Here is a 15,529-nt window from a genome sequence, read left to right on the forward strand (position 1 = left end):
TGTATTCTTTTATATATATATATATATATATATATATATATGCATGCATAATAAACAGATGGACAGTGGACAGGAACACACTGGTTTCAAATTCCACTTCAGACATTTAGTAACTGTGTGACCCTGAGCAAATCACTTAACCTGTGGACCTCAGTTTCTGGAACTGTAAATTGGAGATAATAGTAACACCATCTCTTGAGGTCCTTGTGCCTGACAAATAGTAGGTGCATTAGAAATGCTTACTTCTTTTCTTCTGATTAAGAAAAAAAAGCTAGGAACCAGACTTGTGATTTCATTGATATAAAGCATGCCTGGATGCAGAAGCTCTCTACCAATGGGAGTGGGCATCTTCTTGGAAAATTCAATTTTTGATGAATTCCGTCAGAGCCCAGAGAAGTGACTTGGCCAGTGGAATGTCCGAGGTAGGACTTGAACTCAGATGTTCCCGGGCCATTTCTCTGTGTGTGTGTGTGTCTGTGTGTGTCTGTGTCTGTGTATGAGAGAGAGTTCAGTGAGCAGCGCTGGGTGCTTCTGGAGCCATCACACCCCTGTAGCTGTCCAGTCCCTGCCCGGCCAGCTAGGCCCCGCCCCCTTCCTTCCCAGGCACCCCAGGACTCCACCCCAATCCTCTTCCTCCTCTGCCGGCTGCCAGCCCAGCTAATTCTTCCCTGCTGGCTGGCTGCCCGGAACAACTAGGACTGAGCCAGACGCCCTTGGCCATGGGTTTAGCAGCTGGGGGGGGCGGCCGGGCCGGGGGGCGCCTAGGCCCGAGGGCATCCTGGACACTCGCCCTCTTCGTGGGGCTGCTGCTGTTGCAGCTGCAGGTGGGGAGCCGGGCCAGAGCCGCCAGCCTCCTCACGGGGCTGCTCCCTCCTCGCTTTAACGTGAGCCTAGACGAGGCGGCCACGCAGCGCTGGCTGCCCGTGCTGCGGCACTTCGACCCCGGCTTCCTGCGGGAGGCCTTGGCCACCGTCATCGGGTCAGTGAGCGGTGAGAGGAGACCCGGAGGAGGGGGTAGGGGGTGGGGAGATATGCCCCTCTTCCTTTTCCCTAACGGTCCCCAAGTGCTGGCCAGGGGCTAGGGCGGGCTGGGGAAGCCCAGCTCTGTCCTCCAGGCAATGGAACGGAATCGCTCCATTTGGAATCGGTGTTGGAAGGCGGGCTCTGCTGCTGGCTGTGTTACCTTAAGGAAATGGCCCAACCACTCTGGGCTTCGGACTCCTCTGGCAAATGAGGGGCTTGGGGACAAGGGTTGTGGGGCTTCCTTATGGCCCTTCTAGCTGGAAACTTTATCCTCCTAGCATCTTTACGGCCCTTAAACGTTAGGGACTATTTGAGGCTGGGCCATTCCTCCCCAACAGGGTGTATGCCCATAAAAAAGGGTGGGAATGACACCAGGCGTGTAAGTAACCAAACCCAAGAGCAAGTGGGGACAAGCTAAAGGGAGAAGCTTCCTGAGATCTGCACACTGGGACATCCAGCCTCACGCATCTCTGCGCCAAGAATCAGGGGTTTGGAGCTGGAAGGGGCCAGTGAAGTCATTCAGTCCAACCCCTTCTTTTTACTCATGAGGAAAACTATTCATGCCCAGAGAGATAAAGCTACTTGGCCAGGCCACACAGGAAGCAAGGGATAACACACTGGAATGGAAGCCTAAATCCCCAATTCCAAATCTAGTATTCTTCCCCAGACTGGATTGCCCCTCTAATTCATCTAGTCATCCTACAGAAGAGGAAACTGAGGCTTACATAAGTAATTCACCCAGGGCCACAGGGGAGAAACAGACGCCTTCAGAAAGCCTACTCCTGCTCCCCCCCCCCCCCAATTTTTCTGCACAGAAAGGTCAATGAATATTTGCTTTTTTTCCCTCTTTTTCAGGGAGGCTGTTCCCAGCTGGGTTCATGCTGTGATCCAACCGGTGGCAGATGAAATGGAGAAATTCCTGCCTCAGCCCTTTGAAGGCGAGATTCGGGGGATGTGTGACAGCTTGAGTCTAGATGTTGGGAACTGTATCCTCATCAATCTTGCCTATGAGTTCAGTGCGTGAGTACCTGTTCAGATTCTGGGTCTCAGAAACACTTAGGGGCCCACTGCCAGCCACTTGAGTTTGCTACTGGAGAGAGAACTGAAGGACAGCTGCTCAGAGATCTCATTTCAAATACTCCCCCCCCCCCCAGGGCAATCTCTGAATGACTCCCACCTCTGCAGGTGGCAAAAGGGATAGAGCACAGGACCTGCCATAGGAAGTTGTTATTGTTCCATTTTTTCCCATTTGGAGTTTTCTTGGTTTGCCATTTCCTTTTCCAGTTCATTTGACAGGTGAAGAAATTGAGGCAAACAGGGTTAAGTGACTTGCCCAGGGTCACCCCGCTAAGCAAGAGTCTGAGGCTGGATTTGAATTTAGGAAGAGAACTCTAAGTCCAGAACCCTATCCACTGTGTTGCCACCTAGCATATACTTTTCCATGTACCGAACACCGTGCTAAGTTCTAAGGATACAAAGAGAAAAATCAGCATAGTCCTGGCTCTCAAGGAAGAATTCTCAAGAATCCACAACAATGTCAGTTGAATCATAACTGATGCTTATATAGTGTTTTAAGGTCCATAAAGCACTTGAAGCACACAATCACATTTGATCCTTATAAAAATCTTGTAAGGTAAGTACTATAGGTCAGGTCAACACTTATTAAATATCTACTGCGTGCTAAACACTATGCTAAGTATTGGAGATTCAAAGAAAGAGGGGAAAAAAAGAAACAAAACCAACCACAACTTACAGGTCTTACTATTTGTATTTTACAGATGAAGAAACTGAGGCTGAAACACATTGTGACCTTAGTCACTTAATTTCCCTCTCAGGTTCCTCATTTATAAAATAAGGGAATTAGACCAGATGTCAAAACTCCATCTATAATCTTATGGAATTTTAGGATGCTATGATCCTATGATTTACCTATGATTACAGTTAGAAAGTGAGATTTGAATTCAGGTCTTGCCTCACTCTAATTCACCTGCTTTATTCTTTTCTCTTTCTTCCCCCCCCCCTTTTCTTTTTCTTTATTTTCATCTTTCTCCCTGTTTCTTTCTTTCTATCAAATATTATTTTTTTTCAATGAAAATTGAATTCTTCTCCCTCTTAGTTGCCCTCCCATCACTGGAAGAAAACAAAGAAAGAAAAACAAAACTAGTGTAACAAATATTCACAGTCAAGCATAATAAATTCCCTCATTGGCCATGTCCAAAAAAATATATCCTGCTACCACCTTTCTGACAGGAAATGGGTGTCATTTATCATTGTTGGGCCTCTGGATTAATGAGGCATTCCCAGTATTCTTTCCTATACCATGCCACCCACTCATAATATTCCAGATATTAATTCATTATTTAATAACGACTTAATACATGGTAGTAGCAGCAATTTATACAGCACAATAGACTTAGTCCAGCTTCATATATATTATTTTACTGGATAATCACAACAATCTCATTTTTCATTTAAAACCTAATACTTTGGGGGGCAGCTGGGTGGTTCAGTGGATTGAGAGCCAGACCTAGAGACAGGAGGTCCTGGATTCAAATGTGGCCTCAGACACTTCCTAGCTGTGTGACCCTGGGCAAGTCATTTAACCCCCATTGCCTAGCCCTTACCATTCTTCTGCCTGGGAATCAATACATAATATTGATTCTAAGACAGAAGGTAAGGGCTTAAAAAAACCTAATATTTTTGTAGGACTTCAATTTTACAAAATAGTCTACATATAGTCTAAATTGGATGCTCATGACCGCTTTTTTTAGTTGAATTTATTTATTAATTTTTAACTATTTTCCCATGGTTATGTGACTCATGTTTTTCCCTCCTCTTTTCCCTTCTCCCTTCCCAGAGCCAACAAGCAATTCCACTGGGTTACACATGTATTATCACCCAGAACCTATTTCCATATTATTCATTTTTGTAATGGAGTAATTTTTTAAAAAACCCAAACCCCAAATCATATACCCACACAAACAAGTGACCAATCATGTGTTTTTCTTCGGTGTTTCTACTCCCACAGTTTTTCCTCTGAATGTGGATAGTGATTTTTCTCATAGATTCCACCAAGTTGTTCAGGATCACTGCATTGCCACTAATGGAGAAGTTCATTACATTCGATTGTACCACAGTGTATCAGTCTCTGTGTACAATGTTTTCCTGGTTCTGCTTTCACTCTGCATCACTTCCTGGAGGTTGTTCCAGTCTCCATGGAACTCCTCCATTTTATTATTCCTTTTAGCATAATAGTATTCCATCACCAACATATACCACAATTTGTTCAGCCATTCCCCAATTGAAGAGCATCCCCTTGCTTTCCAATTTTTTGCCACCGTGTGCAGCTATAAATATTCTTGTACATGTCTTTTTCCTTATTATCTCTCTGGAGTACAAATGCAGCAGTGCTATGGCTGGGTCAATGAGTAAGCATTCATTTAAAGCCCTTTGGGCAGAATTCCAAATTACCTTCCAGAATGAAGGGTTTAATTCGCAAGTTCACCAGTAGTGTATTAGTGTTCCAATTTTACCACATCCTCTCCAACATTTAGCACTTTCCTCAGAGTTGTTTTGATTTGCTTTTCTCTAATCAGGAGGAATTTGGAACACTTTCAAATGCTTATTGATAGTTGCTATTTCTTCATGTGAAGACTGCCTATCCATATCCCTTGACCACTTGTCAATTAGGGAATGGCAATTTCTTGTACATTTGACTTAGTTCCTTATAAATTTTAGAAATTAGGCCTTTGTCAGAGAATTTTCTTTTAAAATGTTTTTCCCACTTTGCCTCTTTCTTTCTAATTTTGATTGCATTTGTTTTGTTGTACAAAACCATTTAAATCTAATATAATTGAAGCTATTCATTTTATATCTTTTAATGCTTTCTGCTTCTTGCTTGGCCTTAAATTCTTTCCTTTCCCACAGATCCGAGTCATACTATTCTATGTTCACCCAATTTACTTATAATTTCCTTCTTTATATTCAAGTCATTCACCCATTCTGAGTTTATCTTGGTGTAGGGTGTGAGGTGTTGATCCAAACCTCATCTCTCCCACGCTGTCTTCCAATTTTCCCAGCAGTTTTTATCAAATAGTGGATTTTTGTACCAAAAGCTGGGATCTTTGGGTTTGTCATAGACTGTCCTGCTGATGTCATTTACCCCTAGTCTATTCCACTGATCCTCCTTTCTGTCTCTTAGCCAGTACCAAATTGTTTTGATGACTGCTGCTTTGTAATATAGTTTGAGATCTGGGACTGCAAGACCACCTTCCTTCATTTTTTTTTCATTATTTCCCTGGATATCTTTGATCCTTTGTTATTCCAGATGAACTTTGTTATAATTTTTTCAAATTCTACAAAACAGTTTTTCAGTAGTTTGAAAGGTATGATGCTGAATAAGTAAACTAATTTAGGTAGGATTGTCATCATGATTTGGAGGGGAGGTACCACAGGTATTATCATTGTTTTAGAGATGAGGAAACTGAAGTTTAAAGATGATACAATTAAGAAACATTTTACCACAATATTTCAGTTCTTTTCTTTAAAAAGTTTTTATTGTTTCAAGATTAAAAGAATGAAAGGGAAAAGGATTGTGTAAAGAACACTGAATTTGGGTTTTTTTTGTGGAATTGAACTTGACAAATATTTGATAGTGTGAGCATTTCCATATGCAAAGAATAGAAAAACTATTAAGCATCAGGTGTTCATTTTGAAGCTGTGTTGCTTGTTTATTTCTCTCTGGACTATATTTTCTATTTATTATTAAAAATTTTTTTAAATTCTTCATTGACTGTTTTTTCTTTAGTCTTTAGGAGTTACTATTGGCAGCTCTCCTCTCCCCAAAATAATAATCCTCTTTTGGCCAACTGTCTTGTGACAGAACTTTTCAGGTTAGTTAGGGTGGCTTCTAGATGACAGATGCTCCATTAATTACAGCTAAGCAGTTCTCTCTTAAAAAAATTTTTTTTTCACCCATACTTCTCTTAGAATCAATACTAAGTTAGGGACAGTTAGGTGGCTCAGTAGATTGAGAGGCAACCCCAGTGATGGGAGGTCCTGGGTTGGAATCTGGCATCAGATACTTCCTAGCTGTGTGACCCTGGGCAAGTCATTTAACCCTCATGGGCTTACTCCTTACCTCTCTTCTTCCTTGGAACCAATACATAGTATTGATCCTAAAACAGAAGGTAAGGGTTTAAAAAATAATTGATAAAAGGCAGAAGAGGAGTAGGTACTAGGCATTTGGGGTTAAGTGACTTAAGTGACTTGCCCACAGACACACAGCTAGGAAGTGTCTGAGGTCAAATTTGAACCCAACTCCTCCTGACTCCTTTGTGGTGTTCTATCCACTGTGCTACCTAGCTGCCCCTAGTTCTCTCTTGGTAGGAACTATGAGGCCATGTGCTCTATTGGCACCATCTTTGCAAATCAAGCATCACCCCTCCCCCCCCGCCCCCCCGGCTGTGACTGTGATAACATCTGGGTGGGATTCTCATATGATGCCAAATGAGTCAAAATACTCAGAAAATGGAACTTGAAAGAGGTCTGTACAATTGTCAATATAGAATTGTGGTGAGGATAAGATGACATTTTTCCATTTTGAAGAAGTAGGAAATTGTTTGTTTATGAGAAACAATTTTTAAAAATTAGACTTTATTTTTCCTTCCTCTTTTTTGTGTTTTCATTTGCTCAGACATTGATGTGCTTCTCTTCCCCCGGCCCCTCGCTGTTATTTTCAGATTCTGCACCAGCATCATTGCCCAAGATGCCAATGGCAACATTTACCATGGCCGGAACTTGGATTATGCCTTTGGAAATCTTCTGAAAAAGCTGACAGTAGATATTCAGTACATAAAGAATGGGCAGGTACAGTGGGGTCTGCCATGAATCAATTGATTCTGGCCTCAGCAAGGGGAACAATATTCAAGTGTGCTTTCAGTATAGAACATAAAGGTTAGTGTACCAGGGCTCAAGTGGAGAGAGCCAGACCTAGAGCCAGGAGGTCCTGGGTTCAAATGTGACCTCAGATACTCCCTAGCTGTGTGACACTGGGAAAGTCACTTGACCCCCATTGCCTAGCCCTTACCACTCTTTTGTCTTAGCACCAATACACAGAATTGAGTCTAAGCTGGAAGGTAAGGGTTTAAAAAAAGAAAAAGAAGTTAGAAGACCAGATGAGAGTTAAGAGACTTCTTGTAAAATGTCAGCTTTTACCTTCACACTCCACTGAGATCTCTCTTCTCATTCAGATCAACTGGTAAAAAGCAAGGAACCCTAATTTTTCATGTGTTATTGACTAGTAGCCCTGTTACCACTTTCTCGCTAATTAAAAAAATCCAACTAATCCAATTGAAAAAAGACCCCCGCCTTTCAATCTTCTCATCTCTCTCTCTTTCTCTCTCTCTCTCTGTCTCTCTCTGTATCTCTCTGTCTCTCTCCCCCTCTCCCTCTCCCTCCCTCTCTCTCTCTCTATCTCTCTCTCTGTCTCTCTCCCCCTCTCCCTCTCTCTCTCTGTCTCTCTCTCTCTGTCTCTCTCTCTCTGTCTCTCTCCCCCTCTCCCTCTCTCTCTCTGTCTCTCTCTGTCTCTCTCTCTGTATCTCTCTGTCTCTCTCCCCCCTCCCTCTCCCTCTCTCTCTCTCTGTCTCTCTCTCTATATCTCTCTGTCTCTCTCCCCCTCTCCCTCTCCCTCTCCTCTCTCTCTCTCTCTCTCTCTCTCTCTCTCTCTCTCTCTCTCTCTCTCTCTCTCTCTCTCTCTCTCTCTCTCTCTCTCTCTCTTTCTCTCTCTCTCTTCCTCTCCCCTTCCCTCCTCCTTTCCTTATCTCTGCCTCTCCTGCTTTCTTGCTCTTTCTCCTTTTCCCTCTTGGAGTCTTTCTCACTAAAAATGTACTTGCTTTCCTTTTGTCAAATAATTTTTATCAAATCCAAGTACCATACTTGGTGCTGGGGAGCAGGGCAGATTCAATCAACAAGCTTTTTTAAAGGGTCTACTATTTGCTGAGGAGATGATGGCAAAGAATGAAATTATTTTTCCTATCAATAAGCTTATAGTCTAACCAGAAACGCAAAGAAGCTTTATCTATAGAATGGGGTAGCTAGGTGGCAAAGTGGATAGAGTGCTGGGTTTAAAGTCAGGAAGACTTATCTTCTTGGATTCAAATCCAGCCTTAGACACTTACTAGCTGAGTGATCCTGGGCAAGTCACTTTATCCTGTTTGCCTCAGTTTCCCCATTAATAAAATAACCTGGAGAAGGAAATTGCAAACCATTCCAGTATCTTTGCCAAGAAAACACCAAGGTGGTCACAAAGAGTCAGACACGACTGAAAATGACTAAAGATCATCATCATGTCTCACTGTTGTGAGGAAAAAAAATGAAATAACACCCCCAAAGTGTTTTGCATATCTTAAAGCATTATATAAATGTTAGCCATTCTAGATATGAATCCTGTGATCCAGTGACAAGGCAGGCAGAGAGAAAAAGCCAAGGAGTCAGGAAGCTTGGATTCGAGCCATTTATTAGCCATTTGACTAGATGCAATCCCTATGGTGTCTCTAAACTTCACAGGATTTTTATGAGAGCCAAATGAAATAATAAATTCAGGGGCAGCCAGGGGGCTTAGTGGAGAGAGAGAGCCAGGCCCAGAGATGGGAGGTCCTGGGTTCAAATATGGCCTCAAACACTTCCTAGCTGTGTGACCCTGGGCAAGTCACTTAACCCCCATTGCCTAGCCCTTACCTCTCTTCTGCCTTGGAACCAATACACAGTATTGATTCTAAGACAGAAGGTAAGGGCTTTTTTTTTAAGATATAATAAGTGTAGATGTACTTTGAAAACTTTTATGCTCTGCAAATTTAAGATTGCTGTCATATTTTTTGGTTAGGTCTGCCACATTTCTTTTTTGTTAAATTAATTTGTCAATTTAGAACATAATTCCTTGGTTACAAGAATCACATTGTTTCCCTTCCTCTCCTGTCCCTACCCTTCTCATAGCTGAAGCACAATTTCATTGGGTATTACTTGTATCCTTGATCAGAACCTATTTCCATGTTGATGTTTGCACTAGGACGTTCATTTAGAGTCTACATCCCCAACCATATTCCCTCGACCCATCTGCCACATTTCTTGAACAAATATTTATTAATCCCCTGCTATGCCCAGTTCACTGTCTGGAACTCTCTTCTCTCATAATTGTCTCCCTAACATATGCAAAAATTATTTAAAAAACCGTGACAGATAGGAATCTGGGGCTATCTTTATTTCAAGTTCTCATATATGTATTTGAATTATTTGTCAACAGGAATATAATTTGGTTTATAAAAACTCAATATAGAGGCCATTAGGAGGCTCAGTATATAGAGAGCTGGACCACAAGTCAGAATGACCTGAGTTCAAATGTGAGTGACTGAGCAAGTTACTTAGTCCTGTTTGCCTCAGTTTCCTTATCTGTAAATGAGCTGGAGAAGGAATATTCAAGAAAACCCCAAATGGAGTCCGAAAGAGTGAGACACACCTGAAAACAACTGGACAGCAACAAAAGAGTGGATAGAGCCCCCATCTGGGTTTAAGGAGAAAAAAGAATGATGTTCTTTTATTGAAATTCCCGATGCTATTCAGCAGAGGAGAGGAGGGAAACATAGTAAATAAATATGATAGTATTTGAGGCAAGAACCGTAGAATCATCTCATCTCCTTTGATTTCAGATCGCCTACACAGGAACTACCTTCGTGGGATACGTCGGTTTATGGACCGGCCAAAGTCCGCACAAGTTTACTGTTTCTGGTGATGAACGAGGTAAGCCAGGAAACCGACGAGCCCTTCAGTAGACTAAGTGGCTTTAGCACCTGAAACGCTGCCAGTCTTGAAAGTGAAGTGTGGCCAGACTTTGCATGAGGCCAAGAAGCAGCAAAGATGATCGAGGAGAGAGCCAGCCTCCAAGTCAGGAAGACCCAGATTCAAGTCTCTGTCCTCTGACACCCATTGGAGAGATCACTTAACCTCTCAGAGACCGTGTCCTTGACCTTTTCTGTCTTTGGCACTTTGGTATTGGGTGAAGTTTTCTCAGAATAATGTGTTTAGGGGGCCAGTGGATTGAGAGCCAGGACTAAGATGGGAGGTTCTGGGTTCAAAGGTGGCCTCAGATATTTTCTGGCCATGTGACCCTGGGCAAGTCACTTAATCTCCCCCCACCCCTCACCCCTATTGCCTAACCCTTCCCATTCTGCTTTGGAACCAAAATGCAATATTGATTCTAAGATGAAAGGTAAGGGTTTCAAAAAATTATTTTTAATTTAAAAAATAAGGTTTTAAAATGCATAAAATAAATAGCATTACAAAAGAAACCTTTTATACTGAAGCACAGTCATAAAAATACTTTAAAAAATTCACAGACTCTTGGTTTAGAAATTGTTCTAAGGTTATAGACTGAATGATAATTGTTGATCTGCATTGTAGAAGGTCTTTCCTTACTGGGAATTCCCTACTCTGTTGAATTCACAGGTTTGGCCCACCATAATATTTCATGTTCTACTCCAGGACCTTGAGAACATAGCCTCCATGGCTTCATAGCTTCACCCTAGGGTTAGGTTGGGGCAACTAGGTGTCACATGGGATAGAGCACCAGGCTGGAGTCAGGAAGACTCGTCTTCCCGAGTTCAAATCCAGCTTCAGATACTTACTAGCTGTGTGACCCTAGGCAAGTCACTTAACTCTGCCTTAGTTTCCTCATCTGTAAAATGAGCTGGAGAAGAAATGGCAAACTCTTCCAGTATCTTTGCCAAGAAGATCACAAATTAGGTCACGAAGAGTCAGACATGATTAAATGATTGAAAAATGACCAAAAAAAAAGGTTAGGTTTGACTTTCAGTTCAATTTTGTCGGGGAGAGGGTGAGAATTTTTAAAAATTTTTTACTAACTGCATTTTTAGGCAACTTGACAGAAGTGAAAGCAAATTTTCTAGTCTATTTAATTCTTTCTTAACCCTGACTTTCTGTCTTTGAATGAATACAAAGTACTGGTTTCAAGGCAAAGAGCAGTGAGCCTGGCTTTCTCTCCATTGAGCCATCTAGCTGCCCCTTGTTCTTTATTTTGTGCATATTTATTTGTGGGTGATTGGATGGTAGCCTGTAATAGGGGTGGGCCTATGGGGGTCAATCATCAAGCTGAACTGGGATTGCCTGGTTCTGTACTAAAGTGCTCTTTAGAAATGTTAGAGCGTTGTTATTCCCCATGGATTTTAAATTTGGAATGATGTAGCCCTGGTCAGCATATTGGTTCTATTGATGGCAGTGGTGAAGGGCATTAGGGTACCAAAGAGGATCCACCACCACTGAGTTGGGAAGAGTTGCTACTCAGTAGATGTTAAAAGGAGAGGCAACTTCTGCTCCCTCTCTCTCTCTGACTTTTTTCTGCCCCTCTCTCTTCTGTTCTCTTTCTCTCTCCCTCTTCTCTTCTCCTTCTCTGTCTCTTCCTCTCTCTTCCCCTCCTTTTCCCTCTACCTCCTTTTCCCTCCTCCCTCTCCTCCCTTTCTCTCCCCCTTCCTCTCTCTCTCCCTGTCCCTCCCCCTCTCCCTCTCCCTCTCTCTCCCTCCCTCCTTCTCTCTGTCTCTCTGTCTCTGTCTCTGTCTCTGTCTCTGTCTCTGTTTCTGTCTCTGTCTCTGTCTCTGTCTCTCTGTCTCTCTCTCTCTCTCTCTCTCTGTCTCTCTCGCTGTCTCTCTGTCTCTCTGTCTCTCTGTCTGTCTCTCTGTCTGTCTCTCTGTCTCTCTCTGTCTCTCTGTCTCTCTCTCCCCCTCTCTCTCCCTCTCTCTGTCTCTGTCTCTCTCTCTGTATCTCTCTGTCTCTCTCCCCCTCTCCCTCTCCCTCTCTCTGTCTCTGTCTCTCTCTCTGTATCTCTCTGTCTCTCTCCCCCTCTCCCTCTCTCTCTCTCTCCTTCTCCCTCTCCTTCTTCTTCTCCCTCTCCCTCTCCCTCCCTCTCTCTCCCTCTCCTTCCCTCTCTCTCTCTCCCTCTCTTTCCCTCTCTGTCTCTCTCTGTCTCTCCCTCTGTCTCTCTTCCTCCCCCTCTCCCTCTCTCTCTCCTTCTCCCTCTTCCTCTCTCCCTCTCCCTCCCTCTCCCCCTCTTCCTCCCTCCCTCCCTCCCTCCCTCTCTCTCTCTCTCTCTCTCTCTCTCTCTCTCTCTCTCTCTCTCTCTCTCTCTCTCTCTCTCTGTCTCTGTGTGTCTCTGTCTCTGTCTGTCTTTCTGTCTCTGTCTCTGTTTCTGTCTCTCTCTCTCCCTCCCTCCCTCCCCCACTTCTCCATTTGTTTAGCATATCTAGATCCTTGAACTTTCCCTTAGATTTCCATTGAGGGGAGGAGGAGATCTTAGCCCACTTCCCCTGACTTCTTGCAACATCGGCCATCGATCACATGTACTGCCATACACTCTTTGCCAAACATGCTCTGGGACATAGTTTGTTCATATTGTGGAACTTGAAGTTATTTAGGGAAGCCCCATAGTCTTTGAACTTCTACTTACTTATTTTAGCTTTCAGTTCCCTCTTAATCATTCTTTTCTAGTCTCCTCAATAATGGAAATAGAAGTAGAAATTCAAGGTTATACCCTCTCCCTGGCATCTATTCTTATCTTTTGATACAACCTATGCCCTTGATTTTGCCCACAACATAGATATAAAGACCAAGCCTATTCTGTTGTCTTCAGCTTCATGTGCTGCAGTGGATAGAGGGCCAGGCCACAAATCAGGAAGGCTCATCTTCCTGAGCTCAAATTTGGCCTCAGATACTTACTAGCTGCGTGACCTTGGGTAAGTCACTTAACCCTGTTTGCCTCAGTTTCCTTATCTACAGAATGAGGTAGAGAAGGAAATTGCAAACTACTGCAATGTCTCTGCCAAGAAAACCTCAAATGGGAGACTGACATGAGTGAAAAATGACTGAACAGCAACAGAACTCCCAATGGTCATTAGCCTTCGTCAGACCTTTCTTACCATTTTCCCCTCTTTATCCTCATTTACCTTCCTTTTCCATCTTTTAAACAAATCCTTCTTTGTTCTTATTTCATTGATGAGCTCCCTAGACAGGCCAGCTAGCTCTTTAAGATAACTTTGCTTTTTTTTCCCCATTGGGACTAATGGCGATTGTTGGTAATGTTTCATTATTGAGAACCTCTTTGTAACTGGAGTTCCAGATCATACAAACTATCTCTTGGAACTTCTCAAAATCAAATCATTTACAAGCTGGGATACATATGCCTGTCAGACTATGCCCTGTGATCCTCTCCTTATCACTTATGGACCCTAAGATTGTGCAATCATTATCTCCCCAAATTCTTAGCATTGTTTTTTTAATTAATCATTTACTTTTGTATAAAGCTCATGAACTATTTAAGTTCTTTTCTTTAGTTCAATACTTTTTATTAACTTTTCACAGGGTCAGATTTATTTAGAGATGGAAGGGACCTCTAAAGCCATGCAGTCTAAGTCCCTCATTTAAGTAAACTGGGTCCCAGATCGGTAAGATGGCTTGCTCAGAGATTTGAATGCAGGTCCTCTGATTCCTAGTTTTCACTGAGGTCATTATTATTATGCAGAGCACAATAGAATTCTTAAAAACAACTCCCTTTATTTTTGGCCCCAGGAAATTAATAAGTAATAGTAGATAGAAAGCTGAGCTCAGAGTCAGGTTCAAGTCCTGCCTAGGACATATACTGACTGTGACCCTGGCCAAATCACTTAATCTGTGACACATCCTAAGGGACTCTCTATGTTGCATAGCAGATATTGACCTGTTGGCAGAAGGAATTTGCTCAATGGAATTCCCTACATATATGAAATTTTAAGTACAGTGTCCACCATGTTCCCCTCTCTCCTCTCCTTCCCTTCCCTCCCTCCCTCCTTCCCTCTTGCCCCCTCTCTCCTTTCTCTCCCTCACTCCTCTTTCTTCCCTTCTTCCCTGTCTTCCTTCTCCTCTCCATTTCCTTCCTTCTTTCTTCTCTCTTTCCCTCTCTACCATGGGCAAAGTCCACCCTTGCTCGCCACTCCAGGGTTTCCTGACAGGTGACGAATGGTCAGTCAGCAAAAATAACAAATGGAAGACAGCTTAATCATAACAGCCATGGGATTGCTTTGCATCTGATAGCTGCTCCACCATGCCCAGGCTTGGATTTTATTTTTATACCCATTTTCTTGGCACTCAAATACACATAATCAAAGAGAGATAATTGGAAAAGTGATAAGTTAACTTTTAACAAATCACTTGATTAACATTCTATATTCTTGTATTGTGATTACAGACAGAATAAAGGTTACACACAAGATAAATGATTTCATCACAGATGACTTGATTTTCTCATTACCCTGTGAGAAGCTCTGAGCTTACAAACAATCAAGGAAAATTACTTATCACTTTTAATAAAATGGAATAATTAATCAGCAGTTCTTAAAAGACAATTCAACAATCATGTCATTGAGGCTGAGGGGTACTGGGAACATAATTCAAATTTAGACTGGTGGCTTCTAGGGAGTTTCTGAGTTACTGATTTGTGTAATCGAGTCACTGAGGCATACTGAAGCTTGATGTACTTGTACTTATCACGTGGGCCTCTGTGATTGATTCGTGTCCTGGCTTCATGAGAATAGGTTTCTGTGAGTGGAAACGTTTTTGGGGCTTGGCCTGTAGCTGTGGTTTTGCTGGGAATTATGTACCTAAATAAAAGTTAACCCATGATAGTCTTTTTGGGATTGGGCTTCAGGGTCTGATCTTTTGTGATGTTTTAGAGAATTGGGGTACAGGTGTTTTCTCTTGCATTATTTCTTTTGAGACTGGGGGAATAATAATCATGTCAATTCATAGGTAAGGGGCATTGATGAAAGAGGTCATGCAAGGGGGATAGAGTGGGCAGTCACATCTCACCAAGGACCACTCTGTGGTCTCCCCGGCTACCACGTGTGACTCTGTCAAGGCGTCGTGGACTGATGGCTCCCAGCACCTCTCTCTCCCTCCTTTCCCTTTCTGCTTCTCTCCCTCCCACTCAAATGCCCTCCTTTCTTCCTACAAAAGCATCAAACCCAGTAAACAAACTATTTAGTGAAAAACTTGTGTGAGATACTACAGTCTAGTGTGGTAGGGTGGGTGGAGCTGTGCTTATGAAGGGCGCAAAAAGGTGGTGAAGTAGATAGAGATCCAGTCCTTAAATTAGGAAGACATCTTTCTGAGTTGAAATCTGGCCTCAGATACTAGCTGGTGTGACTCTGGGTAAGTCACTTAGTCCTGTTTGCCTCAGTTTCCTCATATGTAAAATGATCTGGAGAAGGAAGTGGCAAACCTCTCCAGTACCTCTGCCAAGAAAACTCCAGATAGGGTCATGAAGAGTCAGACAACTGCAAAACAACAAAAATGCTTGTGAAGAGATCAGTCCTATTTGTCTAGTAGATTCATGTGTATAAAGAAGTCATTGTGTCCACCTAACTAGCCCCCAACAACCCAATGTTACCTGATATTTGCTTTACTGAGACTC

At 42.8% G+C, this 15,529-nt stretch overlaps 1 protein-coding gene across 1 annotated transcript in view; it reads left to right on the top strand.

Moving 5' to 3' along the window:
- The first annotated feature begins 600 nt into the window (after positions 1–600).
- The window catches only part of NAAA (N-acylethanolamine acid amidase), a 34,623-nt gene continuing 19,694 nt past the window's right edge, over positions 601–15,529 (top strand). The window contains exons 1-4 of the mRNA XM_007495691.3: positions 601–979; positions 1,879–2,043; positions 6,765–6,891; positions 9,726–9,816. Of these exons, the coding sequence (XP_007495753.1) occupies positions 720–979; positions 1,879–2,043; positions 6,765–6,891; positions 9,726–9,816 (643 nt within the window). The 5' untranslated portion in view covers positions 601–719. The remainder of the gene's footprint in view (positions 980–1,878; positions 2,044–6,764; positions 6,892–9,725; positions 9,817–15,529) is intronic.

The sequence above is a fragment of the Monodelphis domestica genome, chromosome 6 (assembly GCF_027887165.1).
Source record: "Monodelphis domestica isolate mMonDom1 chromosome 6, mMonDom1.pri, whole genome shotgun sequence".
Taxonomy (NCBI): Eukaryota; Metazoa; Chordata; class Mammalia; order Didelphimorphia; family Didelphidae; genus Monodelphis; species Monodelphis domestica.